This window comes from Carcharhinus amblyrhynchos, chromosome 15, assembly GCF_965287045.1.
Source record: "Carcharhinus amblyrhynchos chromosome 15, sCarAmb.v2.hapA, whole genome shotgun sequence".
Taxonomy (NCBI): domain Eukaryota; kingdom Metazoa; phylum Chordata; class Chondrichthyes; order Carcharhiniformes; family Carcharhinidae; genus Carcharhinus; species Carcharhinus amblyrhynchos.
In genome coordinates, this window is record NC_137338.1 from 72,360,349 (window position 1) to 72,383,455 (window position 23,107).

General features: G+C 42.1%; 1 protein-coding gene across 1 annotated transcript in view; it reads left to right on the top strand.

Annotated features, from left to right (window-relative positions):
• The window catches only part of gtf2f2a (general transcription factor IIF, polypeptide 2a), a 101,851-nt gene that overhangs the window by 34,937 nt on the left and 43,807 nt on the right, over positions 1–23,107 (top strand). The window contains exon 5 of the mRNA XM_080204183.1: positions 13,024–13,056. Coding sequence (XP_080060309.1) covers positions 13,024–13,056 — 33 coding nt within the window. The remainder of the gene's footprint in view (positions 1–13,023; positions 13,057–23,107) is intronic.

Sequence of the window (23,107 nt, forward strand, 5' to 3'; positions counted from 1 at the left end):
TACTTCATGTCCTGAAATCTCTTTGTGTCTCCTTATTATTCTATCTCTTTGTTTCTGTCCCTTTCCCTTTTTCCTTGCTTGACTGCTCTGGCTCTCTCTCCTTCTGTTTCACACTTGTTCTTTTTTATATCAGTCAAAAATATTTGTCAAATGGTTTTCCGGGAGGTTTACATGATAGCTCTTTCCCCCACCTCCCCACTGTAGTCACTACCTCTATTCCTTCACAATGAATATGGCCTTTTATCCACAACAGTCCAGTCAGGCCAAATCCTACATGGTTTAGGTCTTGGGTCCCAGCAGAGAAATAACAGCATTCCATGATATACGTCGATCTGTCTGACTAATGAATTTATGAAGTTTATAGTTCAATTCCTGCCAATGTCCTACTACTCATTTGAAGAATTATCCAAGTATAACCTAATTTGTCTTTTGAAAGGGGCATCTGAACATAGGAGCAAGAGTAGGCCGTACAATCCCTGGAGCCTGCTCCACCATTCAACTAGATCATGGCTGATTATCTACCTCAACACCATTTTCCTGCATGATGCCCATTTTGTGTGATGTCATTAGTATCTAGGGATTTATCAATCAATCTCTTGTCTTGAACATACTTAATGATGAAGCCTCCACAGCCCTCTAAGGGTAGAGAATCACTGTCTTCTGAATGAAGAAATTCCTCCTCATCTCAGTCCTAAATAACTTGCCCCTGATTTTGGGATTGTCTCCTTTGGTTCCAAACTCCTGACTGTGTGTTCTTGGTTGCCTTTGAAGATTATCAACAAATAGATAGGAGTAAAACAGTGCTGTGCAGCAGCCCTGGACAGGCACCAGAATGTGGTGACTAGAGGATTTTCACAGTAACCTCATTGCAGTGTTAACGTAAGCCTACTTGTGATACCAATACTTAAACTTAAAATCTTCATTGCCTTGGCTCATGATTTTATGCTGTCCTGCCTTGACTGATTGACAAAAGAGAAATACTGAGACGTTCTAACGCAGTCTGGTCTGGTCACATGTCTGCTTGGTTAATGTACCAAACCAATGGCGAACTTGATTTCTGTATACAGATATCTTTCTTCCCATGCATTTTCTTTCACTCGTATTCAAATGTAGTGGAGGAGGAGGTTGAAATAATGAATGTTGGAAAAGACGATGAATTGATTGTAAGAATTCTAGGAACATTGAGGACCGTGAACAGGATTCACCTATTATGTCCAAGCTGCCTTCATCACAACTCTAGGACCCAGACTTGCCGCTGAGCTGCTGTTAGGCCTGCTTGTGGATCTGTACCCAATATGTATCAGTTTGTCCAAAATTGAATGCAAACCAATCCTTTTACAATACCAATCATATTCAGAGTCCTGTGTACACATTGCAAAATAAGACTGATACATCAGGAATTATCATGTGTTGTTCTCTGGAAATATTCTAAGTTTCTGAACAATTTAGTGCTGGCAGAAATGTCTGAACTGCAGCCTATTTGTCGATTTCTTTCTTGCTGATATGTTCTGTTTGAATTTGGGGCTCTAAGTTTGAAAAATACTGTTCTTAGAGCTTTGGGATTAATGGTGGCGAAATCTTGAATTAACACATCAAGATTTGTTAGCATTACATAAGAACATAAGAAATAGGAGCAGGAGTAGGCCACCTAGCCCTTCGAGCCTGCCGCGCCTTCAATAAGATCATGGCTGATCTGTCGTGGCTCAGTTCCACATTCCCGCCCTCTCCCCATAACCCTTAATCCCCTCGCTTATCAAAAACCCATCAACTCGCGTCTTAAAAATATTTAGCGAGGCAGCCTCCACCACTTCAACGGGCAGAGAATTCCAGAGGTTCACCACCCTTTGAGTGAAGAAGTTCCTCCTCAACTCCGTTCTAAACCGCGCCCCCCCCCCTTTATCTTGAGGCTGTGCCCCCTAGTCCTACTGTCCTTTCTGAGCAGGAAGAGTCTCTCCACCTCTATCCTATCCATCCCATTCATCATCTTATATGTCTCAATGAGATCTCCCCTCATTCTTCTCAACTCTAACGAGTACAAGCCTAGTTTATTCAGCCTCTCCTCATAGTTCAACCCCCTCAACTCCGGTATCAGCCTAGTAAACCTCCTCTGCACTCCCTCCAAGGCCAAAATATCCTTGCGTAAGTGTGGCGACCAAAACTGCACACAGTACTCCAGCTGTGGCCTCACCAATGCCCTATACAGCTGCAGCAAGACCTCCCTACTTTTATATTCAATCCCCCTCGCTATGAAGGCCAGCATCCCATTTGCCTTCCTGACCACCTGCTGCACCTGCAAGCTGGGTTTTTGCGACTCATGCACAAGGACCCCAAAGTCCCTCTGCACCGTCGCCTGCTGCAGTTTTTCGTCACGTAAGTAATAGTCCTTCCTACCATTATTCCTACCAAAGTGGACCACCTCACACTTGCCAACATTAAATTCCATTTGCCATTTCTTGGCCCATTCGCCCAGCCTATCTAGATCCTTCTGCAGACTCTCCACACCCTCCGCGCAATTTGCCGTTCCACCAATCTTGGTGTCATCAGCAAATTTCGACACCATACACTCGGTTCCCTCCTCCAGATCATCTATATAAATGGTAAATAGCTGAGGCCCCAGCACCGACCCCTGGGGCACTCCACTAGTCACCAACTGCCAATCCGAATAGCACCCATTAACCCCCACTCTCTGCCTCCTATTTGACAACCAATCCTCTATCCACGCTAACACCCTACCCCCAACTCCATGCCCCCTTACCTTCTGCAATAACCTCTTGTGAGGTACCTTGTCAAATTACAATGGGAAGTATATATAAACTAAAAGGAACAAGGGTTAAAATTTATATAAGCTCCCCCTCCTCCTTGATTCCATGATATTCAACTTTGCAACCCATTAAAAACAAGAAATGCGCCTGTGCCATTGAATTGTAAGTGGTTGCCAAAATGACGCAGCAGTGTTAACATTTGCTTGGGTATGAGGCTGGAAATTGACGGTAGCAACTCTGGCTGTGTTTCTTAAGTTTTGCTCCATTGGTGGTATTGCCTGCCAGTTTTGTCCTTATGACATCAATGAATGTGCTTCAGAAATAATCCATTAGTTGTAAGTCACTTTGGGGTGTCCTGAGGACTTGAGGTGCTATATAAATTCATGTTGTTAATTTGAATAATAATATGCTTTAATAGACACACAATCTCTTATCAACAGATGAAAAAGTGAATGTATTCGCACCCATTCTGCATGATGATTTTTTTTGTTTTGTAATGAATTTGAGCTTTTATTTGTTTGTTTGTTGGTTAGGACATGTAAATTGAAGTTATTCTGTTGCTGATTTACAACTTCTACACTGTTTTGCTTTCTTTGATTTTTAAGGCTCAGTGCTTAAGATGCTGAAGCTATTTACTAAAATGACTAAATAAACTTCAGACATTGGTGAAAATGTTTTCAAATAATTAAAAATATATTTTAAAGGGTCTTTGCATTTCCTAGTTAAACACCACAGCCTCCTTCATATCTCTCCTTCCCACTTGATCTTTGTCTTTTGATGTAACAGGAATACATCAGGGTGAAGCTGATGAATTTCTAACAGTGTGCATTTAATTTAGCATTGCTGTTTCTGTTTGTTGTGAATTGCTATTTTATAGACCTATCCAGTCTCTCTCCCATTTCTTCATTGGAACTGATGTGTGCCAGCCCTGGTCTGCAAGGTGTAATAATGAGCATTTGCAGAAGGCAGATGAAGGCGTTGAGCCAAGGTGAATGCTTAGCAGGGCTTGAAATGGAGCTGTCAATGTGAATATTGTTAAACACTTAGAACTGAGGAAACCAGAACTAATATGTTGTTACAATTGCATTGCCCTTGTTTGTGGAAATACAGAAAATAGGACCACGAGTAGGCCATTCAACCCCTTAGCCTGCTCTGTCATTCAATATGAACATGGTGGATCCTCTATCTTAACGCCATATACCCTCTTTCTCCCCATACCCCTTGATACCTTTAGTGTATAGAGCTCGGTGAGGTGCTGAACGAATACTTTTTTTGTGTTTTCTAAGGAGAGAGGCCATGTTTTTGAGGATGAGAGCGTGATATAGGCTGATAGGATGGAGGAGGTAAATGTTCTGAGGGAAGATGTATTAGCAATTTTGAAAAACCTGAGGGTTGATAAGTCCCCTGGGCCAGATGGGATACATCCGATGATACGTTGGGTGGCAAGGGTTGAGATTGCGGAGCCTTTAGCTTTGATCTTTGGTTCCTCACTGTCCATGGGTATTGTGCCAGAGGACTGAAGAGTGGCGAATGTTGTTCCTCTCTTCACGAAAGGAAAGAGGAATTATAGGCCAGTTAGTCTTACTTCGATGGCTGGTAAATTAATGGAAAGGGTCCTGAGAGATAGGATTTATGACCATTTGGAAAGATGCAGCTTAATCCGGGATAATCAACATGGTTTCGTGAGGGGTAAGTCCTGTCTCTTAAATTTGATTGAATTCTTTGAAGAAGTAACTAAGTATGTAGATGAAGGTAGAGCAGTTGATGTTGTATACATGGATTTTAGTAAGGCATTTGATAAGGTTCCCCATGGTAGGCTCACAAGGAGGTGTGGGATAGAAGGAAATTAGGCCGATTGGATAAGTAGCTGGCTGTCTCGTAGAAGACAGAGGGTGGTGGTGGAAGGAAAATGTTCAGACTGGAGGCCAGTTACCAGCATTGTACCACAGGGGTGGTCCTCTGCTTTTTGTGATTTTTACCAATGACTTGGAAGAGGGAGCTGAAGGGTGGGTTTTGCAGATGACACCAAGATTGGTGGAGTAGTGGATAAGGCAGGCTGCAAAGAGACATTGATAGGGTGCAGAGCTGGGCTGAAAAGTGGCAGATGGAGTTTAACCCTGATGAGTGTGAGGTGATTTGTTTTGGTAGGACAAACTTGAATGCGGATTACAGAGTCAACGGCAGGGTTCTGAGGAATGTGGAGGAACAGAGAGATCTTGGGGTTCATATCCATAGATCTCTGAGGGTTGTCACTCAAGTGAATAGAACCGTGAAGGAGGCTTATATTGTGTTAGCGTTTATTAACAGGGCGTTTTGAGTTTAAGAGCCGTGGGGTTATGCTGCAACTATACTGGATGTTGGTGAGATCGCATTTGGAATATTGTGTTCAGTTCTGGTCACTTCACTATAAGAAAGATGTGGAAGTATTGGAGAGAGTGCAGAGGAGATTTACCAGGATACTGCCTGGTTTGGAGGTAGGTCTTATGAGGAAAGGTTGAGGGAGCTGGGGCTTTTCTGTTTAGAGCAGAGGAGGATGAGGGGTGACTTAGAGGTTTATAAGATGATGAGGGGGATTGATAGAGTAGACGTGCAGAGACTATTTCTTCAGATGGATGTAGCTGTTGCTAGGGGGCATAACTATAAGATTCATGGTGGGAGATACAGGAGGGATGTCGGAGGTAGATTCTTCACTCAGAGAGTGGTTGGGGTGTGGAATAGACTGCCTGCTGTGATAGTGGAGTTGGACACTTTATGAACTTTCAAGTGGTTATTGGATAGGCACATGGAGCACGCCAGAATTATAGGGAGTGGGATAGCTTGATCTTGGGATTGGACATAGCTCAGCACAACATTGAGGGCCGAAGGGCCTGCACTGTGCTGTAATGTTCTATGTTCTATTTTCTATGTCTAGAATTATCTATTTCTTTCTTAAATGTATTCAGTGACTTGACCTGCACAGCCTTCTGTGGTAGAGAATTCCCCTCATCTTAGCCTTAAATGGCCTATCCTGTATCCTAAGACTGTGACCCCTTATTCCTAGGCCTCTCCAGCTAGAGGAAACGTCATTTCTGCATCCAGTCTGTCCAGGCTTGTCAGAATTTTATGTTTCAATTAGATCCCCTCTCATTCTTCTAAACTCCAGCGAATACTGGCCTAGTTGACCTAATCTCGCCTCATAATGCCATCCCAGAAATCAGGCTGGTGAGCCTTCACTGCACTTCCATTGTGGCAAATATGCCCTTTTCTTGGGCATATTTGCCACAATAATGCTCTATTGTGCGCATATTATTCCTGGTGTGGTCTCAGTAAGACCTTGTACAGCTACAGTAAGACATCCTTTTTCCTGTACTTAAGTCCTTTTGCAATGAAGGTCAAGTAAGCATTTTCTTCCTAATTGCTGACTACACTGCAAGCCTGCTTTCAGCACTAGTATATAAGGACATGCAAGTTCTTTTGTATGCCAACTTTCCCCAATCTATCACCATTTAAATAATGCTTCACCATTCTGCTTATCTTACCAAAGTAGCTAACTTCACACTTGCCTTCTATTGCATCCGCCATGTATTTACCCACTCACTCAACTTGTCTAAATCGCCTTGAAGCTCTTTACAGCTCCCTTACCACTCTCACTCCCACCAGTTTAGTGTTGACAGCAAATGTGCATGTATCAATTTCTTACATTTTAAAAAATTGCTTCTCAAGACTCCTTTGACATTGTCTGCATTCCTCTGATGCTGCAGATCTAAATATTGAATTCAAATGCTTGGAATTATAAAATCGTGGTTATCTGTTTAAATGAACTAGTTAATAGAGAGCTCTGTGCATGTGTTGTGCCCGGTATCTAAAATAACAGCGCTAAACAATGATGTCATGTGAAAATGTTAGTTTATGATCTGTGTATTAGATGCAGAGTGTAACTTTGACTCACTCTGATAACACTGTAGTGCCAAGTTCCTGATAATTCCTATACAAATGAAAAATTAGTGCAAATTGTGGAAGTGCCACATCCAATACAAGTTAAATTGGAAAAAAACCCACAATTAGGACCTAATACTGTTTTTACCTGTTGTAGTGCCTGATGTAGCCTTGTTCTTCACTGTAGCCAGGTTGCATTCCATTTGCCAATGCTCTGCCCACTGAACCATTGATATCCTCCTGCAGTCCACGACTGAACACAGCTCAACAATCACCAGGCAAGATTGTTCCCTTCCTGTTGGCGAACACTTCAGTGGTTACGGGCATTCGGCCTCTGATCTTGGGGTAAACATTCTCCAAGATGACCTTCATGACATACGACAGTGCAGAGTCGCTGAGCGGAAACATAGCCAAGTTCCGCACATGAGAATGGCCTCAACCGGGATCTTGGGTTCATGTCACACCATCTGTAACCCCCATGACTTGCCTGGGCTTGCAACATCGCACTTACTGTCCTGTCTGGAGACAATACACATCGCTTTAACCTATGCTTAATGTTATCATTAAGCATAGGTTAAAGGTAGGCATAAGGCAGGGAATTATAGGCCGGTTAGTTTAACGTCTGTTGTAGGAAAAATGCTTGAATCCGTCATCAAAGAGGAAATAGCGAGGCATCTTGAGAAGAATTGAGAAGACACAGCACGGATTCGTTAAGGGGAAGTCGTGTCTGACAAATTTATTAGAATTCTATGAGGATGTGTCTAGTGCAGTGGATAGAGGGGAACCGGTGGATGTGGTCTTTCTTGATTTTCAGAAGGTGTTTGATAAGGTGCCGCACAAAAGGTTGTTACAGAAGGTTAGGGGGCACGGAGTTGGGGGTAAGGTGTTAGCGTGGATAGGGGATTGGCTGTCAAATAGGAGGCAGAGAGTGGGTGTCAATGGGTGCTATTCGGATTGGCGGTTGGTGACTAGTGGAGTGCCCCAGGGATCGGTGCTGGGGCCTCAGCTGTTTACCATTTATATAGATGATCTGGAGGAGGGAGCCGAGTGTAAGGTGTCGAAATTTGCTGATGACACAAAGATAAGTGGAACAGCAAATTGTGCGGAGGGTGTAGAAAGTCTGCAGAGGGATCTAGATAGGCTGAGCGAGTGGGCGAGGACCTGGCAGATGGAATACAATGTTGGCAAGTGTGAGGTTATCCACTTTGATAGGAATAATAGTAGGAAGGACTTCTACTTACAGGGAGAAAAGCTGCAGCATGCTACGGTGCAGAGGGACCTCGGGGGTCCTTGTGCATGAGTCGCAAAAACCCAGCCTACAGGTGCAGCAGGTGGTCAGGAAGGCAAATGGGATGCTGGCCTTCATAGCAAGGGGGATTGGATATAAAAGTAGGGAGGCCTTGCTGCAACTGTATAGGGCACTAGTGAGGCCGCAGCTGGAGTACTGTGTGCGGTTTTGGTCGCCGCACTTGCGCAAGGATATTTTGGCCTTAGAGGGAGTGCAGCGGAGGTTCACTAGACTGATACCGGAGTTGAGGGGGTTGTGCTATGAAGAGAGGCTGAATAGACTGGGCTTGTACTCATTAGAGTTTAGAAGGATGAGGGGGGATCTTATTGAGACGTATAAGATGATAAAAAGGATGGATAGGGTGGAGGTGGAGAGGCTCTTCCCGCTCAGTAAGGACAGCAGGACTAGAGGGCACAGCCTCAAGATAAGTGGGGGGGCAGTTTAGAACAGAATTGAGGAGGAACTTCTTCACTCAAAGGGTGGTGAATCTCTGGAATTCTCTGCCCGTTGATGTGGTGGAGGCTACCTCGCTAAATACATTTAAGACACAGGTAGATAGGTTTTTGGTAGGCGAGGGGATTAAGGGTTATGGGGAGAAAGCGGGAAAGTGGAACTGAGCCACTTCAGATCAGCCATGATCTTATTGAATGGCGGGGCAGGCTCGAAGGGCTAGATGGCCTACTCCTGCTCCTATTTCTTATGTTCTTATCACCACTCACATTGTCTACACCTTTAAGACTTGGTTAGGTGTAAAGACTTGCATTCTAATCAGTATTCTGTAAACTGCGTGTGCCTTTATATGCTCTGTTTGTGATCAGAACTCCCCACTCACCTGACAAAGGAGCAGCTTTCCAAAAGCTAGTGGCGTTTACTACCAAATAAACCTGTTGGACTTTAACCTGGTGTTGTGAGACTTCTTACTGTCTTTACTCCAGTTCAATGCTGGCATCTCTACATCATGAACCCCACTGGAAGCAGACTTCCAGACATAGAGACATTCCTCTGTCATCACCTTCCTGCTTTCTTGCCTCTCAGTTATGGATTCAATGTGCCACTGAGCCTTGGATCCCATGGGCCTTTACTTTCTTGATGATATGACATAACAATTTTATTTGCTCGAATACCATGTTTTTGGAAGGTGTGCCTGGGGAATACAAAATGCTGTTTTTGTGTATTGGCAATGTACCATCTGCTGGCCAGACCCCATGAACAGCTTTGGCACCCGAGGGTGAATAGTTGTGCACAGAGGAGGTTGATTATAACTGGAAGAAGGGAACATGATGTGCAACAGAATGTGATCACAAATGAAGAGCTCTTGCTGACATTGACGTTGTATAAATTGTTTTGACAATGGTAGTTTGGACCTGATGGCATTAAAGCAAAGAGAAGTGAAAATCCCTGAAACCGAGTCAAATAATTTGGACTTTATTTCCCGTTTAGAGTGTACAAGTCTTGTGTCTGACATTGAAACCATTTTGCAGCAACATTAACCTTCTAGTTTGAATGGACCATTAAATACTTCCTTTTGGTGCTGTTTGTGTATTAAACATAATTAATTGATCTTAACTGATGGAGTTTTGGACCTCAAGTTTAGGCCAAGAGTATATAAGAAGAGTCAAGTATAGGGGAATAAAGGCATGGATAAGAAATTTTTAAGACGCGGGTTGATGGGTTTTTGATAAGAGAGGGGATTAAGGGTTATGGCGAGAGGGCGGGAAAGTGGAACTGAGCCACGACAGATCAGCCATGATCTTATTGAATGGCGGGGCAGGCTCGAAGGGCTAGATGGCCTACTCCTGCTCCTATTTCTTATGTTCTTAAAGTGGGAATGCTATGAAGGGCAGTTAGGGATGGGTAACAAATACTCTTCTTGCCAGCAACGCCCAAACCTCATGAAAGAGAAAAGTAGAAATAGACCGTTTTGGCCATGGTGCAAATCTGTGATTAAAAGCTTGGCTCAGATTTGTTATTGACGTTGCAAACTGTCTTATTTGTGCTCAGACAGTTGCCAATCGAGAAGGTTGGATTCCGTGTCTAGGGAATAGATTTTTTGGTGGAGTCAAAAGATGATGGCTTTAGTCTTCCCAGTATTTAGGTGGAGGGAATTGCTGTTCATTCATTATTGCATGTTGGACAAGCAGTCTGACAATTTCAAGATGCTGAAGGATTTGAGAGAGGTGGTGGCGAGGTAGAGCTGGTATGCAGTCGCTAGTCCATATGGAAACTAAAATATTTTAAGATGATGTTGCCATGAGGTACATGTAGACGGGGAATAGGAGGCAAAGATAGAACTGGACAAACAATCCAGGAGTCTTCAAGAACAAGGGAGGTTATACTTCTGCCCGATCTGAAGTACTGTGTACAATATTGTTGGTCTGACTTAAGGAAAAATGTCGTTGTCTTAGAAGTAGTTCTGAGAAGGCTGACTAGATGAATACCTGGAGTAGGCGAGAGTTTAGAAGAATAAGAGGCAACTTGATTGCAATACAGAAGATCCTGAGGGGTACTTACAGGGTGGACGTGGAGAGAATGTTTCCTCTTGTGGGAGAATCTAGAACTAGGGGGTCACTGTTTAAAAATAAGGTTTTGCCTATTTAAAATAGATGCAAAGAATTTCTTTTCCCTGAAGATTATGGGTCTTTGGAACTCTCTTCTCCAAAAGGAGGTGAAGGCAGAGCCTTTGAATAGTTTTAAGGCAGAGCTGGATATTTTCTTTCTAAGCAAGGTGTTGGCAGGAATGTGAAGTTGAGGTTAATATCAGATCATCCAAGATTATTTGGAATGGTGGAGTAGGCTTGAAAGGCCAAATGGCCTACTCCTCCGAATTTGTATGTTTGTATGGACTCATTCTCTGGATGGCAAAGTTCAAATCCCAACACTGAAGTACAGGATCTTAAATTCAATTGGTTAATAAATCTGGAATAAAATGATAATGAAATTGTCATAAAATACCACTTGGCAGAAAATCTGTCAGCCTTACCTCATCTGGCCCACACATGTCTCCAGATCCACAGCAGTGCGGGTGATTCTTAGCTGCTTCTGTAATGGCCAAGCAGGCCACTTAGTTGTATCATCCTGCTACAAAAAAGGAATTGTGCATGTACCTACACCACATGGGCAGCAAGGAACTTGGAGGAAGTTTGATGCTGTGGGTTAAAGGAAGGGAGGGAAATGGCAGAGGCAGCGGATAAGATTGCCTCAGTCTCGATGACAAGGAAATCCATGAACTCCTCGCACTGGTTGAAGGAGGAAGTAGTGGAGTGGAGGTCAAGAAGGCAGTTTGCAGTAGAGAAGAGAAACCAGAAGTTAACTTTGCATTCCAGGATGACCTTAGAATGTGAACAATTTTAGCAGATGAGAACTGGACCCAACAGTGCTTTCTGATGGTCAGTTTTCCTCATTATCCACTTAAGAATGTTTCCCTTAGATTTAAGGAATTGGGGATGAGATTTGAGGAACAGCCAGGTTGAGAGAATATAATGGTTTTAATCAGGACCAGGGCATCAAAGATAGCGGTGAGGGTGCAGTTGAGCAGATACCTAGCTGCAGGAATGACACAATGAACAGAAGACCAAAGGCTGGACAGCTGGGATTTTGAAAGAGTAGTTCTAAGTGAACTCAGGGAGTTGCTTTCCTAAAGAGATACAGCAGGAAGTAGGGCTTGGAAGGGAAGTGGGATGTAGGTGATGTAATGACGTAATTAGAAATAACTTTACCTGTGATTGGCTCTATGATGTGTGATGAGAAGCTCAAGGGGATGACTGTGAATATGGTTCAGGAGTTTACATGGAGGAGGGGGGAAGAAGACAGAGACCAAATTTTGCCAGGGCCTGAGTCTTGACAATTGAAACTAGCAGTTAACTAAATGAAGGAGAAGGTGCACCCAGTTTTAGAAATGGGGACATGTCAATGTGATCAGTTGAAGAATATATCTATCTGTGCAGGACTGAGCTCCCTAAGAAGCTGACAGAGTAGGAACCATCTTGAAAACTTCAGTATCAAATGTTTCCTTAGTTACTGAAGCAGTCTATGAAGCAAGACCTGACTAGTAGCCATACTTGGGCTGATAAATAGTAAGAATTGTTTGTGCTACACATGGGCCAGGCAATGATCATCTCCAACAAGAGACTGTCAAAACTCCCACTATTAACATCTTGAAACCACCATTGTCCAGAAACTTAACTCAGATAGCCACATAAGTTCTGTGGCTACTGGAGTAGGTCAAGAACTAGATATTTTGCAGCAAATGGACTCACCTCTAGTTCCCCGAGATGCCTGTCCACCACCTACAAGTTAAGAGTTTGATAGAACATTCTCCACTTGTCTGGATGGTTACAGCTGCTACAACACTCAAGAAACTCAGCATCATCAAATAATCCACTTTATATCCACCCTTCCACTATCTCGAATATCCATTCCCTCCACCAACTGTGGACCATGGCTGCAGTGTGAATTATCAACAGGAAGTACTGTGTCAGGTCGTTGAGGCTTCTTGAACAGCATTTCCCAATCCTGTAACTCCCACTATCTCTACCTTCTCCACCAAGTCACACATCATCCCTACAAGGACATGTACCAGTGTTTCTTCATAGCTGTGTCAAATCCAGTGAATCCCTACCATAACAGCACCTTAGGTGTACCTGCATCACATGAAGCAGTTCAAGAAGGCAGCTCATCATCATCTATCTGCTCAAGGAAAACAAACGATCAATAAATGTTGACCTCACTAGTGACAGTCATCCTGATAAAGCAAATATCTTAAAAATGAAATGCTCTGGACCTTTTGCTGCATCAGTGTTCAGCAGAAATTGGGGTCAAGTTTCTGACAGTCCAAATATTGCTTTTAGAGAAGACAGGTTATATTTGTGGAAAATATTGCACTTGATATTTTAACCATTATTCTTTCTATGTGGTCAGACTAAATCTGCAGAGTTTACAAAGTGGTTATGATCAGAATTGGTAATGTTTATGTAGATTGGGTATATTTTCCTTTATGGAACTTTTTTATTTTATATTTTTTCAGTCATCACAGAAATACTTTTCTTTTATCTTGCATAGGACAGTCAGAAGAGAAATCTGATGGCAACAGTGGTAAGTGTAATATTTACATTTTCATCACTTTCACTTAGTGGCTGAAACCAAAAACAATTAATGAAAACATTTTAATTTGTGGTTTAGTTTTTCATTTTTGTAAGTTTTGTTAATAAGAGATTGAATAAGGGTTGAATAAATGGGGTCAATTCCATGCAAAATACAGTTGATCTTGTTTCTTTGAATTAATTGTATTGGACTCTGTCTGAGAACAAAATTCATAAAATGGTGCCCTAGGAAGGGCAATTCTGGTCCATCAAGATGCTTTACAACAAACTCGCCGGAGTTCATAATTGTGGTTGCAGTACACTGGCATCTGTTGGGTTGGAAGACAGTAGTGAGATTGAGACTTGCTGGAATCACTTTTGTGGGCTCACTAGTGGTCAGCTCGAATCCCTTTGAAAGGGCTTGCAGATCGCTCGCCCAACCTTTTAGTAAGGTGAACACAAGGGAAAAGCAATCATGAGAAGCCAAAGCTTGCAATTCATAGAATGCCTAGAGTACAGAATGAGACCATTTGGCCCATAAAGTTTGCACCAACTCTCTGACATAGTATCTTAACCAGGCCCTATCCCCGTAACCCCACTAATCCCCCTAACTTACACATCTTAGGACACTAAGGGGCAATTTAACATGGCCAATTCACCAAACCTGTACATCCGTAGACTGTGGGAGGAAACCCACACAGACAAGGAGAGAATGTGCAAACTCCACACAGTCACCCAAGGGCCGGAATTGAACCCAGGTTCCTGGCACTGTGGGGTAGCAGTGCTAATCGCTGTGTCACCCACAATTGACAAGTACGTTTGCTTATTGCTTGAATTCAACTCTAGAAGTTGGGTTTCAGTGTTAAACAGAACTTGCGCTTCAGTTATAAGGATCCTGTTTGGAAAGCTTGAGCACTTTCAGACTGAATCTTATTTTACGTGTGTGGAGTTGACATGTGAGCTTATTATTGGGGGCATAGTTTTTTTTTAAAGAGATTAATTTATATAGCACCTTAGCAAATGTTGCAAATGTTTCAATGTGCAATTAATTCATTTTGATATAGAGTGACTATTATGTGATAAAGATGGAACTCAATTTGCAAAATCCGCAAAATCAAACTAAACCGATCAGCTAATATGTTTTGGTGATGGCTTGGGGGAGTTTTACTCTTCAATCCATTGTAGAGTACCTGACCTGAGATGTCTGCTTCTGTTAAATGGAAAGATATTTAATTATCCAGCTCTGAATTTCTTCACTTTAATGAGGCATAAAATTAAAAGAAAGAGTAACCACTTCTACTACTCACGTTTGTCACAATTATCCTGTTTAATGATGATTACAGTTGAGTTACTGAAGGTATCACAGTATTTTACACCATATCCACTTGCATTAATATAGCAGATTTAAGGTAATGAAACACTCCAAAGCACTTCACAGACACAAATGAATAGATGCCAAGCTAACAAGAGAGGAAAATTTTTGTTGAATAATGGGTTTTAAACAGATGTTTAATAATGGAACAGTGGAGTTGTCTGGGGAGAAATTTCTGCGTAGGAATAGACTGGAGCACCTGTTGGCTTCACCAAGAGTGGTGGTGGGGGGGGAGGGGGGGGGGCAAGGGGGCAGGGGAGAGGGGAGAGGGGAGGAGGGGGTGGAGGGGGGAGGGCGGGCGGGGTGGGTGCGTGGAATTGGGAGAAGGGAACACTGATGTAGGTAGACAGAGATGTACGATTGGAGGGACTTGCTTGGAGCTAGGATAGGATGAGGCCATAAGGCTGTTGATGGACAAAGATAAGAATTTTAAATTTGTGTTCATATGTGTGTAGGTGGTGAAAGTCACTGAGGAGAGGTGAGCAGGCATTTGGGGCAATATCTAAGCAGCATAGTTTTGAACAAGTTGGATTTTATGGAGAGAAGCAAATGGGAGGCCAGCAAGAACACCATATGAGAAGTCCAGTCTGGAAGTGACAGAGTTCCTTTTGTGACAGGGTGAAGTAAGTAATGTTGTAGAGGGGGAAGTAAACGAACTAGGTATAGTTGCACTGTGGTGTGCAAATATCAGTCCTCAGCCAAATGGGAATGTGGGGATGTGAATGATCTATTTGAGCTTGAGTAATGGCAGGACCAGCAGTTTGTAATGGGAGGCAAAAAGCGATAGCGTTGGTCTTTCTAATGTTGAACTGGAGAAAATTATACCATCCAAGACTCGCTGTCAGATAAACCGTGTGACAGGACAGCGTGCTTGTGGCAAAACATGTATTATAGAATTATAATTGTACAGTTCACTTCCTCAGAGTTAGGAAACATTGAAGTTGAAGGAACAAGGGTCTTGGCTAATTTCCTTTTTTAAAAAATGCTCAAATTCCAGATTAAACTTTACCTGATTTTACTGAATGTGCAATATGTTTGTGCCTTTACATATGTAATTTCTGTTCATCGATGCACATCAAAATGACAGAAATGTAGAGAGAAAGCAAGTGTGTAGCAGGCAGATTTCTAAATTATTCACTCTTATAAAGGAACCTTCTCAAAAAATGTGGGATAAGCCATAGCAATCTGCAAATACTTCCCTGCTAGGACTTTGCGTAAGTTGATTGAAGCAATGGGTAAAATGTACATGCAATAATTAAAGAATAAAGGAAACGTATTAACACTGCAGAGGATCAATTGGAGAAAAATGGAATCTGGAATACATTAGAAGCTGAAACTATTATATGACTGGTAATTGTATTGAGAATTGCATTAATGTTTTAGAGTGAATGGAATTCACAATCAAACTGATCTACAATCCTCCAGAGTGACATTCTGGTATTTTAGAAAATTAATGTCTATTCCTTTGGCATCTTTACTGACGCTATCCTGCTGATAGATTCGCTGTGTTCCAACTGCTGACCCTAGCAAATTCTTGCCCTTTCAATGCTCGCCCTCCTGATATTTATCTCCTCCCTGTTTATATGTTCACTTTCCTGGCCTCACCATTTACTTTTTCTCCTGTTTTGGTTTCCTCTGTCCTTACTGCTCGTTCTCCTGGTTCCTGCCAAGAGTGAAAATGAAGTACTCAGGATATTATGTATGAAGAAATAATTCAATACTGGAGAAACTAATGGGACTTCAAGTTGTCAAAACCTCTGGACTTGACATCCTGCATCCTAGTGTTTTAAGAGGCACAATGATAGTGGATGTATTGTTTTTCGAGCAGTGTCTCTGAATTTGAAGGTAGGAAAACAGCAGTCAAGAGAGGAAGGAAAAAATGGGGAACCGTGGCTAATTAGCTTGACATCAATAGTAGCGAAAATGGGGACGTGATAACTGAGGCCTTAACAAATATTATGTGACTGGGAGAGTCAACATGTCTTCATGAAAGGAAAATGTTTGTGAAAAATTTGTGTTTTCACTTCACCAGATCATCACCTCACTTTTTGATATCAGCTTGGTGACCACAAGACTTAGGGGCAGAAATAGGCCGTTCGGCCCATCAAGTCTGCTCCCCCATTCAATGAGATCATAAGCATCAACTCCACTTTTTCACCGTATCCCCACAACCCTCGATTCCCTTACTGATTAAAAATTTATCTCTCGCAGTCTTGAATATACTTAGTGCCCGGTCTCCACAGCTCTCTGCGGTGAAGAATTTCACAAATGATGATCCTGAATGATTCATACCATGCAGGATATGCTGAGTCACAAAGTTACAGATAATGATGAAATATAATTTTGTTACAGCTGATGACCCACAGTGCCTCAACAATATCCAGATTTGAGCTGCTAGCTCTGTCCCCTTAAGCACAATAGTATTGCCACTGTTGAGGGTGTCCTCAGTGTGATGACACGACTTGGTTTCTATAATGAGTGTGCATTGGTCATTCATACCAAAATTGTCATAGACAATCTGTAAGAGGTAGATTGGTCAAGTAGGTTTTTCCGTCTTGTTGATAACCCCACCATCTACTTCAGGCCTAGTCTGACAGATTTGTTTTTAGGATTCAGCCATCTCGATTACTGGTGGTCCTATTGACAATCAAGTCCCTAACCCAGAGTACATTCTGTACCTTTGCTACCCTCTGTGCTTCATCCAAGTGGTGTTCAAAATGGAGGACCACTTGTTCATCAGCCAAGCGGGCATGGTAGGTGGTAATGTGCAGGGGGTTTTCTTGCCCATGTTTTACCTAATGCCATGAGGCTTCATGCAGTCTGGAGTCAATGTAGAAAAATCCAGTTGCCACTCCTTCCTGACTGTGTTATCATCTCTGGTGAATCTATCCTGCCGATGGAACAGGACATACCAAGAATGGTGATGTAGGAGTCTGGGACTTCGGCTGTTAAGGTATGATTTGATTAATATGACTATGTCAGGCTATTGCTTTACTAGTGTGGATCACGTTAATGGACAGAAAACAGAATATGAATAAATGAATAACTTTGTGTTGGTAAACTGGAACAAGCAAGTTTCAGTACATGAGCCTCAGTTATTTACAATCTAAATCATTAACTTAGATGTGGGAACCAAGTGTAAGTTTGCTAACAATACAAAGTGAGGTGGAAAAGTAAACAGTGGGAGAACGCAGGGACTGCAGTAGAATATAAACAGGTTGGGTAAGTGGACTTATCTCCAGTGTATAGCAAATGGAATATAAAAGAGGATGAGTGTTAAGTTACGTGGAGTATTGTGTGCAACTTTGATGTCCTTACTTCTTTGGAAGGAATGCTCAAAAGTGCACTGTACTGTTTCTGTTTTAGCATTAGACTAAATTCCGGGATGAGGGGATTGTCCTATAAGGTGAACTTGAGCGGACTGTTAAATTCCATAAAACTTGTTGAAGGGTAGAACTAGAATCAATCTTCGCATGATTTTGTAAGCATTTATTTACAGGATTCCATATTACAAGCAAGCACCTCCTAACCCAACAACGACAGTTTCATAAGCAAAATACTGCGATTGCTGAAATCTGAAGCAAAAACAGAAAATGCTGGACATACTCAGCAGGCCTGGCATCATCTGTGGAGAGAGAACCAGAGTTAATGTTTCAGAGCCATGGATTCCCCACAGTGCAGAAAGAGGCCATCTGGCCCATCAAATCTGCACAGATTCTCCAAAAGAGCACATCACCCAGCCTCTCCCCTCCGCCCTATCTCTGTAACTCCACACCTTTACCACCTAACCTATGCACCTTTGGGAACTAAGGGGCAATTTATTATGGCCAGTCCACCTTACCTGCACATCTTCCTGTGAGAGGAAGCTAGAGCATCCAGAGCAAACCCACATAGACATGGAGAGAATGTACAAACTCGACATACAGTCAGCCAAAGCCAGAATTGAACCCGGGTCCCTGGCGCTGTGAGGCAGCAGAGCTAACCACTGTGTCGCCGCCGAACAGTGACCATACATCAGACTAGGAAAGGTTAGAGATATAATAGATTTTAAGTAGATGAAATGGGAGAACATGGAAGAAGAACCAAGGAGGGAGATCAGTGACAGAATCAAAATGAGTTGTAATGGGACAAGTAAAGAAATAAAAGATATGGAAGGAGGTGGGAATGGCAGAACCATGAACAGCTGCTGTCCTGAAAGCCAACTAAAAGATAAACGAGATTAAGACCAAAACATGCAAAGAAAATGAACTAAAATAGAGGCAGAGGTTATGATCTGAAACTTCTGAACTTGAGATCAGAAGGTGTAAAGTGCAGAATCAGAAGATGAGGTGCTGTACCATAAATTTGCATTGAGCATCATTGGGATACTACATTAGGCCAAGGACAGAGATGCAAAGTGGAGAATTAAAGTGGCAAGTCACCAGAAGCTGAGGATCACCCTTGCACACGGAATGGAAGTATTCCACAAAGTGGTCACCTAATCTGCTCTTGGTATCCCCAGTGTATGCAGAGTGCATTATGAGCGATGAATACAATATACCAAATTGAATGAAGTACACACAAATCACTATTTCATCTGAAAGGTGTCCTTGGGGCCTTTCGGCACCACTATTTCAGTCTGCCACTATTTATGGAGGCAGAAACGAATCCTCAGTTAATGTCCATAACCTGCAATCAATTAAACTCAGTGAATGTGCGATTCTCATAGAATAGACCTATTTTTCCCAGAATTTAGAGAGGCTTTTCATACTAGGGCAGATGCTGAGAGGATGTTTCTCCTCGATTCAGAGTTGAGAACAGGACATCCCCAGTCTTGGAATAAGGGGGCAGCCATTTAGGATATTTTGGACTGAGAGATTTCTTCACTCAAAGCATTTTGATTCTTTGGAATTCAGTGCACAGAGGAGTATGGATGCTCAGTTGTTGACTATATTCAAGACAAGTTTGTTTTGGTGCAGGATTAAAGGATGATTGACCTTGTTGTGCTCTTATTTCTTGTGTTCTTTTGTAATGCTGTCTCTTCTGGCTTCTGTCTCCCGTTACTCTCTCTCTTTCTCTCTCAACCTCCATCACTGCCCCTCATTTCTCTTCCTGCTGTGTGCCCCATCGAGCCATGATTTCTTAGACTTTGTCTCTGCTCTTGATCCTGATTCCTGTTCCTGCCAATGCTCCCCTTCAATCTCTGCTGAATTCTTTATGCAGTAGCTGCACAACCTCCCAGGTTCTGTCTCATGCTAATGCCTCTGTCACTGCCGTTCCTGATATTTGCCACAACCTTCATCCCCAGTTTCAATGATACCCACATTTTCTTCCAGTTCCCTGCTCATGTAGATGGTATAAGATGTGGGGCAGCATGAATAGAAAGCTGGATGACAAATGGGAAGCAAAGAGTTAGGGGAAATGTGTGTTGCTCAGAGGCCAGCAGGATTGGGACACAATAGCATTTGTTTCTTTCTCAGTGCAAGTATAAATGATTCGCCTTGGGCATAAAAAGTATGACCTCAATATTCTGACACCACGAAAATAAGAGAGTTGACAAACTGAGGACGACTATAAAAGACTTTTGAGGAATACATTAGATACATTTTATTGTGGTTAAAAGCGGGGGAATGTACTTTAGGAATATGCATTAAACAGGGAGGGTTTGGTTGGTTAAGACAAAAAATCTACCACTGTTTTGGGTTTTATTAAGAGGAGTATTGAACACAAGAGGATTGAAGTAATGATAAATTTGTGCAAAACACTGATTAGGTGATAGGTTACTGTGTGATGGTTTGATTGCACCATTTTCAAAAGGACATTTAAGTCACTGATAGTTTAGGACATAATTCCACAAGGCCTAAAACTATAGTTACAGGACGGATTTGAAGTGCTGGAATAGATCCACTTTTGGAGCTGAGAAGGATGAGAACGATTTAATAATTTTCTGAAAATTGGCGTATTTTGAAGGGGAAATACCTTCTTCTCTGGTTGGAGAATCATACAGTTCAGATTGAGTGTGTTTCGGACAGGTCATTACACACAGGTTTGTTGGATAATGGAATTCTTTTCACACTGTAGTTTAGGCAGAGACCATTGTATCCTTTAAGGGAAAATTGTATGATTATTTAAAGCAGGGAAGCTTCAGGATAATGGGGAGAGAGCTATTCTGTGGAATTAGTTTTGGAATGATGTGGTAAAGAGCTGGCACAAATGCAATGAGTTAAGTGAGTGAATGCTGGAACCTTCTATGGGTCTGTGGTGTTTACTGATCCTTATGGTTCCTCTTGGATCTCTACTCCCACTGACATTTGTTTTTTAGTCCAAATGCTTACTTTCACTGACACTTACTGTTCCTTCTGGATCCCTACTCCCACTGATGTTTGTTCTCTAACCCAAACACCCACTTTCACTGACACTGTTCTTCCTGGGTCTCCACTCCCACTAATACTTGCTTTTCTCCTTTCTTTGGAATGCTGAACCTCCTAATACAGCAAGATATTAAAATTCTGATTCAACAAGCCATAAAGCTTGACATGCTAATGTTCGACAAAATGAATTACATAAACTCATGTTTCATTTTAAAAGCAAACAGCATTTAATAGATTGTATCATAATGCTGTATGAACAATAACTGGGTACTGTTTTATAACATTTATGTGGGCAGTAACAACAAATGTGAAATACTGTCCCTGCTTTAATGTCATAATGTTTATGTGACTCTTTAACCTGACTTGTTTTTTGCCATTAATGTTATGATGTACTACATAAAGAATACTGATAGATTGAAACTTTTTTGAAGTATTTGAAAGTTTGATACAGTTAGTGCCGTAGAGTCATAGAATTTTATAGCATGGAAACAGGCCCTTTGGCCCAACTTGTCCATACTGCCCTTTTTTTTAAAACCTCTAAACTCGCCCCCATTGCCCGTGTTTGGCCCATGTCCCTCTATACCAACCTTATCAGTGTAACTATCTAAATGCTTTCTAAAAGACAAAGTTGTATCTGTTTCTACTACTACCTCTGATAGCTTGTTCCAGTAAGAAGTCTCACAACACCAGGTTAAAGTCCAACAGGTTCATTTGGTAGCAAAAGCCACTAGTTTTTGGAGCATTGCTCCTTTGCCAGGTAAGTGGGAGTTCTGTTCAGAAACAGGGCATATAAAGACACAAACTCAAATTACAAAATAATGGTTTGAATGCTTGTTGCAGACCGGAGATGTGCAGGTTAGATGGACTGGCCGTGCTGAATTTCCCTTAGTGGCAGAGGGACTATCTAGGGTAAATGCATGGGGTTATGGGGATAGGGCCCAGGTGGGATTGTTGTCGGTGCAAACACGATAGGCTGAATGGCCTCCTTCTGCACTGTAAGATTCTATGATCAGACACTCACCACATTCTGTGTGAAAAAGTTGCCCCTCTGGACCCTTTTGTATCTCTCCCCTATGCCCTTTAGTTTTATACTCTCCTACTTTTGGAAAATGGTGTTGACTATCTATTTATCTATGCCCTTCATTATTTTATAGACCTCTATAAGGTCACCCCTAAGCCTCCTACGCTACAGGGGAAAAAATCCCAGTCTATCCAGCCAGTCCTTATAATCCAAACCATCAAATCCCAGTAGCATCCTAGTAAATCTTATCTGCACTCTTTTTAATTTAATAATATATTTTCTATAATAGGGCTGAGAACTGTACTAGTGTGGCCGTACTAATATCTTGTACAACTTCAACAAGCGTTCCAACTCATGTGTTCAATGTTCTGATCAATGAAACCAAACATGCTGAATGCCTTCTTCACCATCCTATCCACCTGTGACTCAATTTCAAGGAGCTGTGAACCTGTACCCCTAAATCTGCTTGTTCTGTAACTCTCTGAATGCACTACCATTAGCTGAGTAAGCCCTGCCCTGGTTTGCTCTACCAAAATGCATCACCTTGCCTTTATCTAAATTAACCTCCAATCATCAGCCCACTGGCCCAATTGATCAAGATCCTGTTGTAATCCTAAATAACCTTCTTCACTGTCCACTACGCCACCAATCTTGGTGTTATCTGCAACCCTTCTAACCATGCCTCCTAAGCTCTTAGACAGTTACATGGGTAAGATGTCTAAGAATGAATGCAGAAACTTAACTCTTCCGCTGATTTCCAGAGCATAACCACACTACTCACTGTACTCCTGGGTAAAACAAATCATTTTGTTTTCATTTTGAAAAGTGCTGCAGTGGCAGTGGTGTGACTCAAAGATTTACCCAGTCTCCAGCTTGGGAATCATAGATTTTAAATAATGTGATTTTAGTTTCCCGGCTAGAAATGACAAATGCCAGGAAACCTGCTGAGAGATTCCAGGAAAGAATAAAATCTGGTGAGGCTGTGAAAAATGCACTAATTTTATTTTTGTAGGGCAAGCCTAACTTGTTGAGGGGCATGGTAATTTACACTTTTTTTAACTTGGGTCTTATGTGCGATAACTTAGAGATTGACTAGTATGCGGCTTGTGCAGAAACATCTGGATTACTGTGTGGCTTAGAGTGAACACTGATTGAGAGTCAGGATTATAACATTTCTGAGATGGGGAGGGCAGAAGAAGGCAATAGTTGAAAGAGGTTATTCCTCTGTGTGTTGCTAATTGGTTGGGCGGTAGGAGATGGAGAATAGGATAAATGGCTTATTCTTGGGTTGCTGGGATATGGTGTCATGTTCCCTAGCGAT